General features: G+C 45.8%; 1 protein-coding gene across 3 annotated transcripts in view; it reads left to right on the top strand.

Annotated features, from left to right (window-relative positions):
- The window catches only part of exoc3l1 (exocyst complex component 3-like 1), a 175,495-nt gene that overhangs the window by 63,103 nt on the left and 94,061 nt on the right, over positions 1-18,331 (top strand). For all 3 annotated transcript variants that reach the window (XM_072518558.1, XM_072518560.1, XM_072518559.1), the window contains exons 2-3: positions 1,293-1,453; positions 6,220-6,439. In XM_072518558.1, the coding sequence (XP_072374659.1) occupies positions 1,293-1,453; positions 6,220-6,439 (381 nt within the window). The remainder of the gene's footprint in view (positions 1-1,292; positions 1,454-6,219; positions 6,440-18,331) is intronic.

The raw sequence follows: 18,331 nt of genomic DNA on the forward strand, positions 1-18,331 counted from the left end.
GGGTCCTCGGCACCATGAGGCAGCAGGGCTAACCACTTTGCCACAGGGCCACCCCTTCTCCCTCTCTCTCTTTTGGAACAAGTTTGTCGCCCAGATGGAGCAACCAACTCTACCAGAAACTTGCAATGAACTGAGACCCCATGATAATTACGTCATCCTGTACATCAGACCGCATCCAAGAACCCAGCTAACCTAAATCAGCCACAATGTTTAAAATCCATGTCTGAAGGAAAATTAAAAGACACTTAACCATATTTTTTTTCAACGTTTTAATATTGGGCTCTAACTCTCCTTATTTCTGACATGTGTGGGCATAAATGATGACATGAGGGCTAAATGCTTGAGTCACATTTTTATTATTTTTCTCTGGTTTAGTGGTTAATAAATTTACTCTTTCTTTGACTCGAGAAAATCTGGTTTGATTGGCTTCTTATAGCTCACAATTTAAATAGTTAAATACAGTCTGATTTGGAAAAGGTGTATAAGAAGAAGAAACTTAAGCCTTTGTTGTGACCAGCCGAGGAAGTTAAATACAGGGGAGCCAATTTGTCCTTCTCATCTGGTCAAAAAAAGCATTAGGCCTGTTTTATTCTTTTGGAAACTACCTGCCTTGTGATCAACCGTCCCACCATCCGCTCCCCCCCTCCCCCCTCTCCCGTCTTCCCAGTAAGGGTCTAAATCCCACCCCCGTCCTTGCTCAACAACTGAAGCCTCACCTCCTTCTACCCCCAACTCATCAGCTCATGTACCCCTTCTCTCCCTGCAAATTGTTACACATAGTTGGAAGCATTAAAATGGGGTCTCACACTAGGAAAAGATTTGGGCAGTACTGTCCTAGATCAAGTTGAAATGGGGGCTATTGCTCAGTGGTCCTGGTAGAAGCCAAACTGAGCCTCAATCAAGTAGGTGTCACTTTTGATAATACCTTTGGGCACGTAATAAGGAAAATATCAAAGTAGAATCAGCTGACAGAACATAAGGGTCCCAAGCTGTACAGAGGCTAAAGGAAAATTCCAAAATTGTCTTTTGGTTACTTTGTTATATTTTTGGTGCATAAGGTTCTGAGCAACTTGGTACAATGGAATACTGGCTAAATGTTATTGCTTGGCTTTTGGTGACCTTGGAGACTGATGATATATTTGTTCTGCTTTTTGCAAGAAAGAAAGACTTGCTCTGACTGCTGGTTCTGGCTAATCGCAATAATCATTAGGCTATTTAAAATGTAAAAGAGATATTTCTATATTTAGAAAGGGAGAATCTTTTTGAAACCGCTATCCGCTCTGATTTCTCAGATGCTATGTGGCCAGAATTCGAGAAAGCTGAAAAGTTGGCCCGTGGAGCTGCTTTAAAATGGGCATCGGGAATCTTTTACCACCCGGATCAACTGGAGAGACTGGGCCAGTATCGCAAGAGGGAGACGCAAAGAACATCCTCTGTTCAGTCCAGATTAAAGGCAAGTATGTAACAGGGTTGTGAGAGAGTGTGGGGTTAGCTGAAATCTCGGACAACTCAGGAATAAACCCCATTCTGATTCTTTTAAAGAGTCAGTGTTTACTGAATGTGCTGACAGTGAAGTCTATGTTGCTGGCTACAAGCACAAACATTGAGTCCTTGTGCTAAGCTTTGTTTGTGTTCCTAGCTTTAGAATCTTTTTCTTCTTTATCGTGGAGATCCCCAAAGCATATCCATCTGTGATGTCCCTCAGGGATCAGTGTTGGGCCCACAATTGTTCACAATTTACATACCTGGGGTGGGATTCTCCGACCCCCCGCCGGGTCGGAGGCCTTCCATGCCGGCCAGCGGGGCGCCAACCACTCCGGAGCGGGCCTAGCCCCTGAAGGTGCGGAGGATTCCGCACCTTTGGGGCGGCCCGACGCCGGAGTGGTTCACGTCCCCGTCCCGCCGGGTACGGAAGAATCCCGCCCATGATTTAGAGTTGGGGACCAAGTGCAATGTGTCCAAGTTTGCAGACGACATTAAGATGAGTGGTAAAGCAAAAAGTGCAGAAGATACTGGAAGTCTGCAGAGGGATTTGGATAGGCTAAGTGAATGGGCTAGGGTCTGGCAGGTGGAATACAATGTTGACAAATGTGAGGTTATCCATTTTGGTAGGAATAACAGCAAAAGGGATTATTATTTAAATGATAAAATATTAAAACATGCTGCTGTGCAGAGGGACCTGGGTGTCCTAGTGCATGAGTCACAAAAAGTTGGTTTACAGGTGCAACAGGTGATTAAGAAAGCAAATGGAGTGTTGTCCTTCATTGCTAGAGGGATGGCGTTTAAGACTAGGGAGGTTATGCTGCAACTGTATAAGGTGTTAGTGAGGCCACACCTGGAGTATTGTGTTCAGTTTTGGTCTCCTTACCTGTGAAAGGACGTACTGGCGCTGGAGGGTGTGCAGAGGAGATTCACTAGGTTAATCCTAGAGTTGAGCGTGTTGGATTACAAGGAGAGGTTGAGTAGACTAGGATTGTACTCGTTAGAATTTAGAAGGATGAGGGGGGATCTTATAGAAACATATAAGATTATGAAGGAAATAGATAGGATAAATGCGGGCAGGTTGTTTCCACTGGCGGGTGAAAGCAGAACTAGGGGGCATAGCCTCAAAATAAGGGGAAGTAGATTTAGGACTGAGTTTAGGAGGAACTTCTTCACCCAAAGGGTTGTGAATCTATGGAATTCCCTGCCCAGTGAAGCAGTTGAGGCTCCTTTATTAAATGTTTTCAAGATAAAGATAGATAGTTTTTCTGAAGAATAAAGGAATAAAGGGTTATGGTGTTCGGTCGGGAAAGTGGAGCTGAGTCCACAGCCATGAGCTCATTGAATGGCGGAGCAGGCTCGAAGGGCCAGGTGGCTCCTAGTTCTTATGTTCTTATCTCATCAATTCGTTTGTATTCCAAAAATATTCTCTTCATACTTCGTTACTTTTCCTTCTTCCAAAGTAAAGAACATTTATTATTTGATCTTGAGTGGATTCCAGTCCTGATCCGATGGCCCTGGGTCGAATGTGAGTGTAAGTGTGTCTGGAAGAAACTGAACACAGAATTGGACTAGGCTCTGACGCTCCAATGAACAAATAGACTGAGGGCGCCCCCAATACCTAAGCTCACACATGATTAATGGCCCACTGAAGGAAATCAATGGAAACATTTAAAACATGTCAAGTATTCCTGTCATCTTCAGTCCCAACTGAGTAATAAGCCACCCTAGCAGCCTTAGATTGGTGGAACATGACAGTTCATACAGGGAGGTCTCAAGCCTAACCTCTCCTCTGGGCAGCACGGTAGCATAATGGTTAGCACAGTTGCTTCACAGCCCCAGGATCCCAGGTTCAATTCTCGGCTGGGTCACTGTCTGTGCGGAGTCTGCACGTTCTCCCCATGTCTGCATTGGTTTCCTCCAGGTGCTCCGGTTTCCTCCCACAGTCCAAAGATGTGCGGGTTAGGTGGATTGGCCATGCTAAATTGCCCATGCTAAATTGTCCTTCGTGTCCAAAAAATGTTAAGTGGAGGTTACTGGGTTACAGGGATAGGGTAGATACGTGGGCTTCAGTAGGGTGTTCTTTGTAAGGGCTGGTGCAGACTCGAGGGGCCGAATGGGATCCTTCTGCACTGTAAATTCTCTGTATCTAATTAGCTGTTCTCATCCAATATGGTGATGGGGCTCAACGAGCATGGGCCAGGGACAGGAAAGGTGGAGCAAGAATTCAGCTCCCACAACTTGTCATGAAAGAAAGTGCAGTTATAGAGTCACAGAGCCATTTACTGCCTAGAAGGAGACCTTTCAACCTATCCAGTCTATGCAGCCTCTTTGTGAAGCAATCCCAGACCCCGCCCTCCCCCCTGCACTAGTTCTGCAAGTTTAATTTCCTCCAAGTGCAGATCCAATTTCCTTTTTAAATCATTCAATGTTTCTGCTTCCACTTCATAGGCAGCCGGTTGCAGGGTATCAGGGTATTACCACTCACTGAGTAAAAACATTCTTCCTCGCACCCCCTCCCCAGTATTGCCCAGAACCTTATATCTGTGCAGCCCCCTCCCTCCCCAGTTCTGTAACCCTCAGCTAATGGGAGCAGCTTACCCTTGGTTGGGATTTTCCAGCCCCACCATGGCAGGACCGCCATGGGGGATGCAGCAGGTCAGCCATTGACTTTTTGCAGGTCCAGAATATCCTGGTGGTGGGTGGGGCCAGATTACCTGGGCCCTTGTCCACATTGTCCAAACCATTCAGAACCTTTTACAGATCCATCAAATCTCCCCTCAATCTCCTTTACGCTAACCCCCAACTTATCCATGTGGTATTATCATACATGAAGGTAATATAAGGGTTAATGAAATGTGTACAGACAACCACTAGAAGGAGCTAATCCTAGAGGTATATAAGAGATGAGTTAGATGTTACATGAATATAGTTTGTGTGTTTAATCAACTGTTAGTTCTTAGGGATAAGTGTCAAATCCAATTGTCGTGTTAAATAGTTTAGTTAGTTTACAAGACTCGTTCTCTGATAGACACTACATCAGAGCCACCTGGTTGGGGCAAGGCAGAGAACAACACAATCCAGTCTAACCTTGTAACACCATGACCACCACTCCCCCCCCCCCCCCCCCCCCGCCCCCCACCTATCCCTGGAGGCATTTTGATAAATCTCTTTTGAACCGTCTCAGGAATAGGCACGATTCTGCATTAACGAGTAAGCATGTCAAGTACTGGAGCCCCGTGAGGTATCAGTGTATTTGGGAGAAGGGAAGATAATTGCTTCAAAGGTGTGTTAATATTCCAATTAAGAGAGAAAGCCGTTATTGTATGATTGCTTTAGTCCCTTGGGTATCTGGTCTGAAATCCCAATGTTCAGACCATCAACAGCTTGTGGAATGCTGTGTCTGTGCCCTCGCACTGCGATCTCCGACCTGTGACCTGGTTTGCTGTCAACTGTACAGCAAGGGGGCAGCACGGTGGCACAGTGGTTAGCACTGCGGCCTCACGGCGCCGAGGTCCCAGGTTCGATCCCGGCTCTGGGTCACTGTCCGTGTGGAGTTTGCACATTCTCCCCGTGTTTGCGTGGGTTTCGCCCCCAACAACCCAAAAGATGTGCAGGGTAGGTGGATTGGCCACGCTAAATTGCCCCTTAATTGGAAAAACATTAATTGGGTACTCTAAATTTAAGAAAAAAAACTGTACAGCTAGAATCCAGGTTTTCACGACCATATTAATAAGATAAATCTATTCTGCAAAAAGAAGCCTTGACTTCCACAGGAAGGATATTTCAGCAATCCACATCCACACCACCTGGCTATGCAGTGGAAAAAGGAATCCAAATCTTCACAATGTCAACATACGAACATACATATGAGTTAGGAGCAGGAGTAGGCCATTCAGCCCCTCAAGCTTGCTCTGAAACTAGTCATTAGTTAACTGTGTTTATAAAGCAGGAATCCAGAATGTTGCTGCATTTATCCATCATTGGTCTATTCTCATTGATATCAATCCAACCTCCATGAACAGGGCTCTCAAGACTTCACCACTTTAGGAAGGATATCAAGGCCTTGGAGGGAGGGCAGAGGAGAATTACAGGAGAGGAATGGAATGAGGAACTTTTATGTGGAGAGACTATTCTCCTTAAAGCCAAGAAGGTTAAGGAGAAACTTAACATTTGCTCAACATTGAGGATATAGGTGGACAAGATAATGAGAAACTCTTTTCACTGGCAGGAGAGACACAGACTTAGGATAATTGGCAAAAATGGGGAGACAAATTTATTTTTTAACATGTTGTTATGATCTGGAATACACTGCGTAGATTCCATAATAACTTTCAAAAGAGAATTGTGTACATATATATATATATATATACTTGACAAAGAAACATTTGCACTATTATGGGGAAAGAGCAGGGAAGTGGGACTAATTGCATTGCTCAAGAGCCAGAGTAGACATGATGGGCAGAATGGCTTCTTTGTGTGCTGTAAGAATCAATGATATTGGGGAGGGGCTTGATGTGAGGATGCCACATAGCCTGAGAGCGCTCATAGCTTAGACTGCCTTTGCTTCTTTTATTTCCATATTTAAACGTTTTTCTCTATTTGGTGACCAGGTAGTTCAGCTGATTGAGTACAGTAACATTGGACATTGGCTTCTAACAGCAGACGAATCCTTCAGCCTTTTCATCTAAAAGTCTAAATGAAGACTGAGGTAAAAGTTTCTTTCTCTCTCTGCAGTCTGCTGTTCAGTCCTATCTGGAAGGGGTTGGAACAGGCCTTGGACAGCTAAGGGCATCTGTTGATGATGTCAGAAGCGTGCGCCACACACTGGTTGATGTCTGTGAAGACTGGCAGAGCAAAGTGAATGGATTTGAAGGCCTGGGGCAGCTGAGCAGCCTGGTTTCTGATCATGTTCAGTTGGCCACTGCGGTACACAATCTACAACAAGTGTTCTCAGGTAAGGAGGCCTGTGGTCTGTACTGTTTACAATGTCTCGATTGCTGTCTAATTAATTCTCATACGTAAGGGCACCAGTCTGGGGGCGTTGGTAACTGCGCCTCTGCCGCTCCCGCCGGCGCGGTACTCCACCAGCCCCGTGGTGATGGCGGCCCTGAGAGCTTGGGGCCAGTGGATGCGGCATGTGGGAGCAGTGGGAGCATTGGTCTGGGCCCCAATTTGTGATAACCACCGGTTTGCCCCGGGGAGTATGGATGGGGGGTTCCGGGTATGGCAGAGAGCGGGGATTGAGAGGATGGGGGATGTGTTCATAGAGGGGAGCTTTCCGAGTATGAGGACGCTGGAGGAAAAGTTTGGGCTGGCGAGGGGAAACATATTCAGATACCTTCAGGTACGGGATTTCCTTCGTAAACAGGTGGCAACCTTCCCGCTCCTACCGCTGTGGGGGATTCAGGACAGGGTAATTTCCAGAGGGTGGGTAGGGGAGGGGAGCGTTTTGGACATCTGTAAGGAGTTTATGGGGTCGGAGGAGACGCAGACCGAGGAGCTGAAGCGTAAGTGGGAGGAGGAGCTGGGAGGTGAGATAGAGGATGGTTTATGGGCAGATGCATTGAGTAGAGTCAACGCGTCTGCAACATGTGCCAGGCTCAGCCTGATAAAATTTAAGGTTGTGCATCGGTCTCACATGACAGTGGCCCGGATGAGCAGATTCTTTGGGGTGGAGGACAGGTGCACAAAATGCGCGGGAGGGCCAGCGAACCATGTCCATATGTTCTGGACATGTCCAAAGCTTCGGGGATTTTGGCAGGGGTTTGCGGATGTCATGTCCAATGTTTTAAAAATGAGGGTGGCGTTGGGTCCAGAGGTGGTGATTTTCGGGGTGTCGGAAGATCCGGGAATCCAGGAGGAGAAAGAGGCAGATGTTCTGGCCTTTGCTTCCCTGGTAGCCCGGAGAGGGATACTATTGGCATGGATGGTCCCAAAGTCGGAGACCTGACTATCGGACATGGCTAGCTTTCTCTGTATGGAGAAAATTAAGTTTGCCTTGAGAGGTGTACTGTTAGGGTTCACCTGGAGGTGGCAACCGTTCGTCAACTTCCTTGCGGAAAATTAATCGTCAGCAGACGACGATCGTCAGCAGACGGGGGGGGGGGGGGGGGGGGGGGGGGTTAGAGTAGGGGGGGGATAATAAGGATGGGACCTGTACGAAAGGTAAACGGTTTTTGCACTGTGTTTATGGTTTCATTTTTGTTGTTGTTTCTATACCAAAAATACCTCAATAAAATGTTTATTAAAAAAAAAAATTCTCATACAGTTCTCCTCTGATGGGTTGAATTCAAACGAGCAGTCTCACTGCCCAAGGCTGAGGAGAAGGTCAGAGGCTAGGAATTCTGCGGTGATTAACTGTAATAGCTGGTCCCTTTAAGGGGCAATCTTCTGACGGGTCATGTGACCCGCTCATACAATCGGTAGTTAACATGCGGAATTGCCAAGCAGAAGGGAGGACTTTTGCTCAGTTCGATCCAGGAGGCTGGCAGCATCGAGGTTGGACTACTCTGTAAATAGCATGTTGTGTAAATAAATGTTTGTTGTTTGTACCTCACTGGTGGAGCCAAGTTACTACATTTGGCGACGTGTAAAAGAAAACAGCAAGTGCGCTTGCAAGATCATCAGCTCAGAATCTGGTCCAGTGAAGTCAAGCTTGTAAAGTAGAAGATAGCTGCAGATATGCTTGTCTTTGGTAGAGTGGATCCCTTTGATGCCTCTGCTGAAGATTGGTTGCTGTATGTTGAGCGACGAGAATTTTTCTTCAGAGCAAACAGATATGAAGAGGAGAGGAAGAAGGAGGCAATATTGTTAAGAGCGTGCAGGACCCAAGCTTGTCATTTAATCTATAGCCTTTCATCCCCAAACGTGCCTGATGCAAGCTCGTTTATAAAGATTGTGAATTTAAGGAGCAGTATGGTGGCGCAGTGCCTCATGGTGCTGAGGACCCGGGTTTGATCCCAGCCCCGGACCACTGTCAGTGTGGAGTTTGCATATTCTCCCCATGTCTGCGTAGGTCTTACTCCCACAACCCAAAAGAATGTGCAGGGTAGATGGATTGGTCAAGCTAAATTGCCCCTTAGTTGGAAAAAATGGGGTACTCTAAATTTTAAAAATAAATAAATAAAAATTGTGAATTTAGTAAAGGGCACTACCACACAAACCTATGATTTTGCAATGACTCAAATTCAATTCCATTAAGAGAGCCCCAGGGAAGACCATTGCAACCTACATAGCATGGCTTAGGAAAATTACAGCACGCTGTGACTTCTAAATGATATGTTGAGGGATCGCTTGGTTTGTGGAGTCAATGATTTTTATTTCTTTTAAATAAATTTAGAGTACCCAATTTTTTCCCCCCCAATTAAGGGGCAATTTAGCGTGGCCAATCCACCTAACCTGCACATCTTTGGGTTGTGGGGGTGAAACCCACGCAGGTACGGGGAGAATGTGCAAACTCCACACGGACAGTGACCGTTGTGAGTCAATGATAAGGCCATACAGAAGAGGTTCCTGGTAGAAACTGAGATTCTTTTTTTTTTAAGTGTTGGAAATAGCATTAACAATGGAGAGCGCTGCGAAAGACGCCCAGAAACTTCAGAGTGTGCAAAATGGTGCGGTCCACCCGTTAGGGGCGGAAACCACAGACGGCAGTGGTGCCAAAAGCAAAGAGACCAGTTTAAACTGAGAAACAAATACAGAAGCTGGTAGAGTTAGACAATTCAGGAGAATGAATCAACAACTAGGATTGGTAAGGAATGTTATAGGTGTGGGGGAAATAACTCCCCAGAGATTTGCAGATTCAAAGGCATGGAATGCTTTGCACGCCACCGGAAGGGCCATTTAAGGCACAGATGCAGGAGTAAGCAGAGCCTGCTCAGTAGAAATAGAGTGAACAGTTTAGCATCAGTACATAGTGTTGAAGATTTTTCTGCAAGTGACTGGAAAATTCTTCAGATGAATAATGTGAAGACAGGCAAGGTAGCCTCAATCACACTGGTGTTATTGGTTAGCTGCAGGCCATTAAGACAAAGGAGCATCTGCTACTTTAATAGATAGAAGGAGGCTATTCCGCCGATTGCATCAGCCAAGATTCAGCATTGGGCATTGATCTTATGAATACACATTTGAACACCGACCATGGACAAAATAGCCAACGCTGACACCCTTAGTCACCTTCCACTGTCAGATGGTACACCACCACCCCCAGTGCAAGAGATCATGGTGCTAATGATCTTTCTCAACACTTTGCTTGTGTCAGGGGGCAGCACGGTAGCATAGTGGTTAGCACTATGGTTTCACAGCGCCAGGGTCCCAAGTTCGTTCCTGCTTGGGTCACTGTCTGTGCGGAGTTTGCATGTTCTCCCCGTGTCTGCGTGGGTTTCCTCCGGGTGCTCTGGTTTCCTTCCATAGTCCAAAGATGTGCAGGTTAGGTGGATTGGCCATGCTAAATTGCTCTTAGGTTAGATGGGTTACTGGGTCACGGAGATGGGGTGGAGGGTGGGCTTAAGTAGGGTGCTCTTTCCAAGAGCCGGTGCAGACTCGATGGGCCGAATGGCCTCCTTCTGCACTGCAAATTCTATGATTCTATGTCAGCACTGCAAATAAAATTGTGAACCAGCCGAGACCCGCTGTTGTCAAAGATAAAACACAACATATTATTAGGTTAGCAGAATGAGAGGATGTCTGAAGACCTGAAGCTGTAAAACATTCGGAAAGACGAGCTAATCTGTGAGGACGGCATCATCCTATGGAGAGCAAGAATAATTGTCCCTGTGCCAGGAAGGGAATTGCTCCTTGTTGAGTTTCAATGTGACCTTGCGAGAAATTATGTTTGATGGCCAGGCATCGACGCCGATAGCGAGAGATTAGTGAAGCATCGTGATAAATGCCAGTTACAGCAGAAGTTGCCCGTGACAGCTCCTTTGCACCCTTAGGAATGGCCAGGTCTGTCCTGGGTGTGAGTCCACACCTATCATGTAGGGTTATTTTCTAGTACAATGTTTCTGCTATTGGTAGACGCTCACTCCAAATGATTGGAACTATTTGAGATGAGATCCACACATGCCACAGTCGAGAAGCTTCAGCAGTGCTTCGCTCCATGGATTACCTGAAGTACTAGTATCAGATAATGGACTGGCTTTTACAAGTGCCAAATTTCAAAGTTTCATGTCTTCTAATGGGATAAACATGTCAGTACTGCACCGCATAATCCCTCACCCAATGGACTGGCTGAAAGGGCAGTACAGACTTTCAAGGCCGGCTTAAAGAAACAATTAGCTGCATCTTTGTAAACAAATATAATTTGGTTCCTCTTAGCATACAGGACCATCCCCGTATTCAACCACAGGTATATCTCCTCCAACAGAACTATTGATGGGGCCACGTTTCAGGACTAGACTAAATCTGGTATTCCTGAATTTGGTGGGGAGGGTGGAGGCAAGACAGTGCAGCCAAAAGATGAACCATAATTCAGCTAATGAATGAAAATCGTTCAAAATTGATGACTCAGTTTATGTGAGAAATTTCAGGAGTGGCTCAAGTTGGGTGTCAGGAATTGTTATGGCCAAGACAGGACTGTTATTTTAGAAAGTGAGTGTACAAGACGAGGGAAACATGAGGAAACATGTGGACCATCTGTGTGGACGAGAGTCATCCCAAAAGCCAGTTTTGCCGCCTGATTCGTTGCTGCCAGCCGGTGGTGTTATTGACTTTCCGAGAGGAATTTCCAATCAGCTTGTGACAGGCGAGAGTATTGTTCCGACAGAAATAGAGGAGATGCTTCCCAGCTCCAGGGTCCCAGGTTCAATTCCCGGCTTGGGTCACTGTCTGTGCGGAGTTTGTACGTTCTCCTTGTGTCTGCGTGGGTTTCCTCCGGGTGGTCCGGTTTCCTCCAACAAGTCCCCAAAGTCTGTTAGGTAATTTGCACATTCTGAATTCTTCCTGTGTGTACCCAAATGGGGCGACTAGGGTTTTTTCACAATAACTTCATTGCAGTGTTAAGCCCACTTGTGACAATAAAGATTATTAAAGGAGGTAGAAGTAACAATATCAGAAGAGATACTAGTATGACAGTTTCTACAGAAAGTACCCCAACAGAAGTACCCCAGTCGGTGGAGTTGCGCCGCTCTAGAGAAAGCGGAAGCCACCAGAGAGACTGAGTTTTTAATGGACTGATTAAAAATAATCCTTGTTGTAAATTAGAAAAGACAAATTACAGCACAGAGAGTTTAGGATCTCTGGTTCCATCGCCAACTCGGCAGCAAATTCCAGACTCCCACTACTCTCTGCGCAAAATAATTTTTCCTTGTGTCCTCTGCACCTTCTGCCACTTATCTTGAATTTATGTCCCTTGGTTCTAGAATTCTCCACCAATGGAAACAATTTTATCTCTTCCCCTCATAATTTTGTACACCTCAAATAAGTCACTCCTCAGTCTTCTTTGTTCCAAACCCTAACCCTAACCCAACCTAACCAATCGCTCCTTGTCGCTACAGTTTTTTGTAAACTTTTTCAGCAGTCTCTCCAGAGCAATTATGCCTTTCCTGTAATGTGGTGACCAGAACTGCACACAGTACTCCAGTTGTTGCCTGACCAGTGTTTTATACAATTCCAACATTATATCTTTACTTTTTATATTCCATACCTCTGCCATTAAAGGAGAGCATTCCATATGCTTTCTTAATAACAACCTTGACTACTTGAACTACTGCCTTTAGGAACCTGTGAACTTGTACGCCAAAATCTCTCACTTCATCTACCCGTTAGGGGAATTCTGTACTCCCTACAACTGTTTGACCTCCCTAAATGCATGAAGTCACACTTCTCTGTGTTAAATTCCATCTGCCACTTTATTGCCCACTCCATCAACCCATCTATATAATTTTGGCGATTATAGCTATCCTCTACACCGTCCTCCACTTGGCCAATCTTTGCGTCGTCTGCAAATTTCCCAATTGCGCCCCTCATGTTCACGTCCAAATCGTTAATGTATTAGACAAACAGTAAGGGCGGCATGGTGGCGCCGTGGTTCAGACTGCTGTCTACAGCGCTGAGGACCTGGGTTCAATCACGGCCCTGGGTCACTGTCCATGTGGTGTTTGCACATTCCCCCTGCGTCTGCGTGGGTTCCGCCCCCACGACCCAAAGATGTGCTGATTAGGTGGATTGGCCACGCTAAATTGCCCCTTAATTGGAAAATAATAATTGAGTACTCTAAATTTTTTTTAAAACAGTAAGGGTCCCATCATTCTGTATAGTAAGGAACTTAGAGGGAGAGATGTAGTAGCTGGCCCTTCTAAGGGGTGTATTTCTGAAGGGTGACCTTTCCAATCGGTGGCTAGCATGCAGAATTGCTGAGCAGGAGCCTGGGCTTTTGTTCAGTTGAATCCAGGAGGCAGACTGGCAGCATCAAGGCTGTACCATGTTTATAGTGTGTTGTGTAAATAAACATTTGTTGTTTGTACCTAACCGGGGGAGCCAAATTACCACAGTAACTCACCTCCTGACTCCCCAAAGCCTGTCCATCATCCACAAGGCGCAAGTCAGGAGTGTGACAGAATACTCACCATTTGTCTGGATGAGGACAACTCCAGCAACACCCAAGAAGCTCAACACTATTCAAGACAAAGCAGCCCACTTGATTGGTACCCATTCCACAGACATGCACTCCCTCCAGCACTGACGAACAGTAACGGTCGTGTGTACCATCTGCAAGATGCACTCCAGGAACTCACCAAGGCTCCTTCGGCAGCCACCACCAAACTCATGACCACTACTATCTAGAAGGACAAGAATAGAAGGTACCTGGAAACACCACCATCTGGAAGTTGCTCTCTAAGTCTTTTTTTTAAATAAATTAAGATTACCCAATTATTTTTTTTCCAATTAAGGGGCAATTTAGCGTGGCCAATCCACCTATCTTGCACATCTTTGGGTTGTGGGGGTGAAACCCACGCAGACAAGGGGAGAATGTGCAAACTCCACACGGATAGTGACCCGGGGCCGAGATCAAACCCGAGTCCTCAGTGCCGTGAGGCAGCAGTGCTAACCACTGTGCCACGGTGCCACCCCGTCACTCACCATCCTGACTAGGAAATATATCCCTGTTCCTTCACTGTCACTAGGTCAACATTCGGTACACCCTTCCTAACAGCACTGTGGGTCAACCTACACCACATGGACTTCAACGGTTCAAGAAGGTGAAGATGACTTTAATTATGTACAACAGCAATTTCATCATTAGCCTTTTGAGAGTAGGACATCTCTCATGCCGAGCAAAGCCACAGGGTATGGATACATTCTCTACAGATTTCCCCTGCACGGTTACATCTATGCAGCAAGGTGATGACAGGATTCTGCAGAAGCAAAAGCTGTGCATGCTGGAAATCTGAAATAAAAATTGAAAATGTTCGGCATACGCAGCATGCCTAGTGGAAACTGTGAAGAGAGAAACAGAGTTAACCTTTCAGACTGTGGCCTTTCATCAGAACTGGAAAGCGTTCGAGATTTCAGAGGTTTCAAGCAAGGCATGTCGGAGGTGGAGGGGGAGGAGAGGTTAAAAGAGGAGGCCGGGCATAGGGTGGAGGTCGGGAGAGATTAAATGACAAAAGGGATGATTGGTGGCAGCCTTCCATCTCGTAAGACAATGGTTTGCGGCATGTGGTCAACTCTGCGTTATCATTGTCTGCTGTGGCTCCAGAGCCCCACTCAGGGATGCCTGCCTCTGCTGCATTTAGTGCTGAGGACTAGTGGACTGAGAAGGTGCACGATTCATTGGCTTGTTTTCTCTTAATCCTCTCCTGATGCCCTTCTGAACAATCAGCTTCCAGTGGTCATGGCCATTAGAGAGTGTCTCCCAGTTGTCAGTATCAATGTCCCCTCTTAATATCCCACTTGCAAATGTCCTTGTAGCAGAGTATAGTATGGACTTCCAGGTGATCATTGCTACGTCTGGTGCTCGGTCGGTTGGAATAAGTGCACTGTAGAACGGTTAGTTCGTGACTAGTTAAATGTTTTATTGTTCAACAATAATGTGGGCTAGATAACCATAACAAAATTATCAAAATTTACTAACTATTATAAACTATCTAAGAGCTACTACAAATATCCTACGAAATTTATCATGCCAAGCGTCTGGAGGATTCCTTTTTTGTCTGTTGGACGTGGCATGGTTAAAATCACCTTTATCTTTTCTTGGTCAGGTTGTTTACCTTTAGCAGAAAGTTTGTCTCCAAAGAATGAGATTTGTTTGACACCAAACTGGCATTTGGCTTTATTTAGTTTCAAACCATGCTTTTTGATGCTTCTCAGCACTTTGATAAGCCTTTCGTTTTGATAAGCCCCTTGGCCCAAACGATAATGCCGTCAATGTATACTCTGACACCTGGAATGCCTTCTACGACGCGTTCCATTGCCCCCTGGAAAATTTCAGATGCTGAAATAATACACCAAGCATCATTTTGAGAAAATAGTATCGCCAAGTGGAGTGTTGAAGGTGCACAACTTTCTGCTCCCTCATCCAACTTGAGTTGCCAAAAACCTTGTGATGCATCTAGTTTGCTAAAGCATGTTGCTCCTGACATCTCACACGTGGTCACTTCTATTTTCGGAATAGGATAATGCTCTCTTTATGTTCAAATTGAGATCTTTGGGATCCATACAGATTCTCAGGTCATTATTTTGTTTCTTCACGCAGACCATGGAGTTCACCCAATCCATTGGTTCTTCAATACATTTTATCGTCCCCAGATTTGTCATTCTCTCCAGTTCCTTCTTAAGTCATTCCTTTAATGGAGCTGGTATACGTCTTGGTGTGTGTATGACTTGTTGCGCATTCTTTTTTAACTTTATGATAAGTGAATATTAACACTCCGAATCCTTGAAATATTTCAGCAAATTCTTCCAGGATTGCATTCACTGATATACGTTGCATAGTTACAGTCTGCACTGTAGACTCTTTTTACTAGTTTGAGTGCTTCACGTGCTTCCACTCCCAGTAATGATTCAAGCTCCGATTCTACAATGGAAATCTTAACTTTATTCTTTTCACGGACTTCTAGTTCGCATACTCGCAGTGTATTAATTTTTTACCTTTGCAATCCTTTAAAAGTACTGTTTTGTTTAAAATGTGCAGTTTAATTTTCATTTCTTGCATATCGGATAAACTTATAAGATTGGCTCTTGCTCCCATGTCAAGTCTGACATTGATTAAAGTTTTATTAATCATCAGAGGGAACTGTCCAGTTATCTTTTTGAACAATTGCATTTGCATTGCTCTAATACAAATTTGCTTTGAAGCCTTGTCTTCTTGCATGCCGTTACAATGCTGATCTTCACTAGATATCATGGGCGGAATTCTCCGTTCCTGAGGCTAAATGCCAGCATCAACAAAGGATCCGCGTGTGTTTCATGAGGAGAAAATGGGCGCAAACTACTTACCGATCCCGGTACCGGTGAGGGGCAAGCACCGGCGCAGATCGCATGGAAAACGGCCGGAGAATCACTGGGTCCCAGACCGGGCATGCACAGGGCTGACCAGCTGCACTGGTCACACTGGAAAACAATGTGCCGGCCATGCTGGACCGCGTTCCCGCCCACCCCAACCCCACAGCCCACCCTCTGGCTACCACCCACCACTCCTCCCCAGATCTAGCAGAAGCCCCCTGGCCAACGGCACAGATCCCGGTTGAGTCCGTTTGACCCCACTGCGGATCTCAGGGGGATTCAGTGCTGCTCTGTCATTGCTGACCTGACTCACCATGTTATCCTGGAAAGAGGAGATCACATTGAGTAGCTTCAGTGGGCAGCCAATTGTCTCCAGCAGTTTAAATCGACGGTCTCAGCTCACACGATCAAACGCCTTGGTGAGATCGATGATGAAAATATACAATGGTCTCCTTTGTTCACGGAATTTCTGTTGCAGCTTCAGGACTGAGATGATCATGTCAACTGTAGATCTTCCAGTTCTGAAGCCGCACTGAGATTTGGGATAGATGCGTTTGGCCAGGATCTGCAGTCTGACGAGAGCAACACAGCAAATCCTTTTCCCACAATTCTCAGAAGGGGGTTTCTCGATAGTTGTTGCAATCGTTGTGGTCACTCTTGGTTTTGTACAGGGTCACAATCTGTGCATCACACAAATCCTGGAACACCATGCGCTCCCTCCAGCAGAGATAGAGAGGTTTGTGTAGCTGCTGTAGGAATGCGGGATTCCTGTGCATGATCAGTTCAGGCGGTGTGGCATCAGCACCTGGAGTTTTGCCCAGGGTAAACCAGTCATTAGTTTTGCTCAGCTCCTCCACCGCGGGTTCAATATCCAGCTCTGCAGTGACAGATAGTTTTCTCTGGTTCTGGAGCTTCCTCAGTGACAGTATTCCCGTTGGTGTCCATCCAGGTCTTCAACTGTCTATTGCAGGTGGTGATGACCTTCCCTGCCTTTGTTTTCAATGGAACTGTTTTCTATGCTGATGGATGTTGCCTTTTTGATCCCTTCATACTGCCCCCAGCATTTCATGGGTTGAAGAACATCTGGATATTCTGGCAGAGTTTAAATAGTAGTCATTGGCACAGCGCCTAGCAATTTGTTGGACTTCACTTTGCTCAGCTCTTGGTGCTTCCTCACTCTGATCTCCCTCATAATTAATAAGAGCAGACCACTGGGCTTCAATAATAGGCTCAATCAGTGATGTTAGCCTCGAACCAGATGCATATTTACACCTTAGTTTCCCATATATTGCGAGCACAGCATTATAGATGGTGCCTCAAAGTATTTTCATTTAATTTCTGCACTCTGTGTGGGAATGCCGGAGAGTGTCTGTTCAGTCAAGTCGCGGAATGATTTTATCCACGTTGGCCGTATGTTGATACGAGGTTGGCATTTATGCTTTGAATGAAAAAAACTTTGAGGGTTACATCCTAACCCTGGTGCACACCAAGGAGGAGTGCTCTGCATCACAGTCAGCATTGTAGCAGCTGCGTGTGTTGAGAATGCTGTTCAAGGAGTCACGCCTGGTGATGGTCAGATCCAACTGGTGCTGATGCCTGGATCTGGAGTCTCTCCAGGAAATCTTGTGTAATTGTTTGTCCTGAAAGAAGGTGTTAGTTACACAATACTTATGGAGCAGCAAAGTTCAAGTGTCTCTGTTCGTTCTCATTTATCTTTCCCTGGCTATGAAGTCCGAGTCAGGAACGCTTTGCCTTTTGGCCTGCTCTTTTGTTGTAATGTCCCAGTAGGTAAAAATGTTCTGGCTTAGAGATTCTGCTGATAGCAGTGTCAAGCTCCTCATAGAACTGGCCTTTTGCCTCTGTAATGGAGCAGTGTTGGAGCACAGATATTCAGGGGGTTAACAGGCCCTGTTTAAGTTGAGTGGCGGATGGAGAGTACACATTCTGAACCATTGGCGGAGGGTCTAACATCGAGAGTAGCGAGTTCCTTTCAGCAAAGCCTACACCTTGCTCACGTGGTTTGGCTGAGCTCTTTCCCTGCCAGATGAATGTGTAAAGTTTTTCTGTCAGTGACCCACTCCTGGTGAATCTGGTCTCTTGTTGGGATAGTAACAAGTCTTACAATGCCTGGTTAAAATCCAACAGGTTTGTTTTGAAGCAATAGCTTTCGGAGCGCAGCTCTTTCATCAGGTGAATGAAGAGGTGGGTTCCACAAATACATATATAGATAAATTCAATGATTCAAGGTGATACTTTGAATGTGAGTCTTTGCAGGTAATTAAGTCTTTACAGGTCCAGACGGTGCGACTGGAGAGAGGGATAATCACAGGGTAAAGAGGTGTTAATTGTCTCAAGCCAGGACAGTTGGTAGGATTTCGCAGGCCAGATGGTGGGGGGTGAA

Source organism: Scyliorhinus torazame, chromosome 10 (assembly GCF_047496885.1).
Source record: "Scyliorhinus torazame isolate Kashiwa2021f chromosome 10, sScyTor2.1, whole genome shotgun sequence".
In the NCBI taxonomy this organism is placed as follows: domain Eukaryota; kingdom Metazoa; phylum Chordata; class Chondrichthyes; order Carcharhiniformes; family Scyliorhinidae; genus Scyliorhinus; species Scyliorhinus torazame.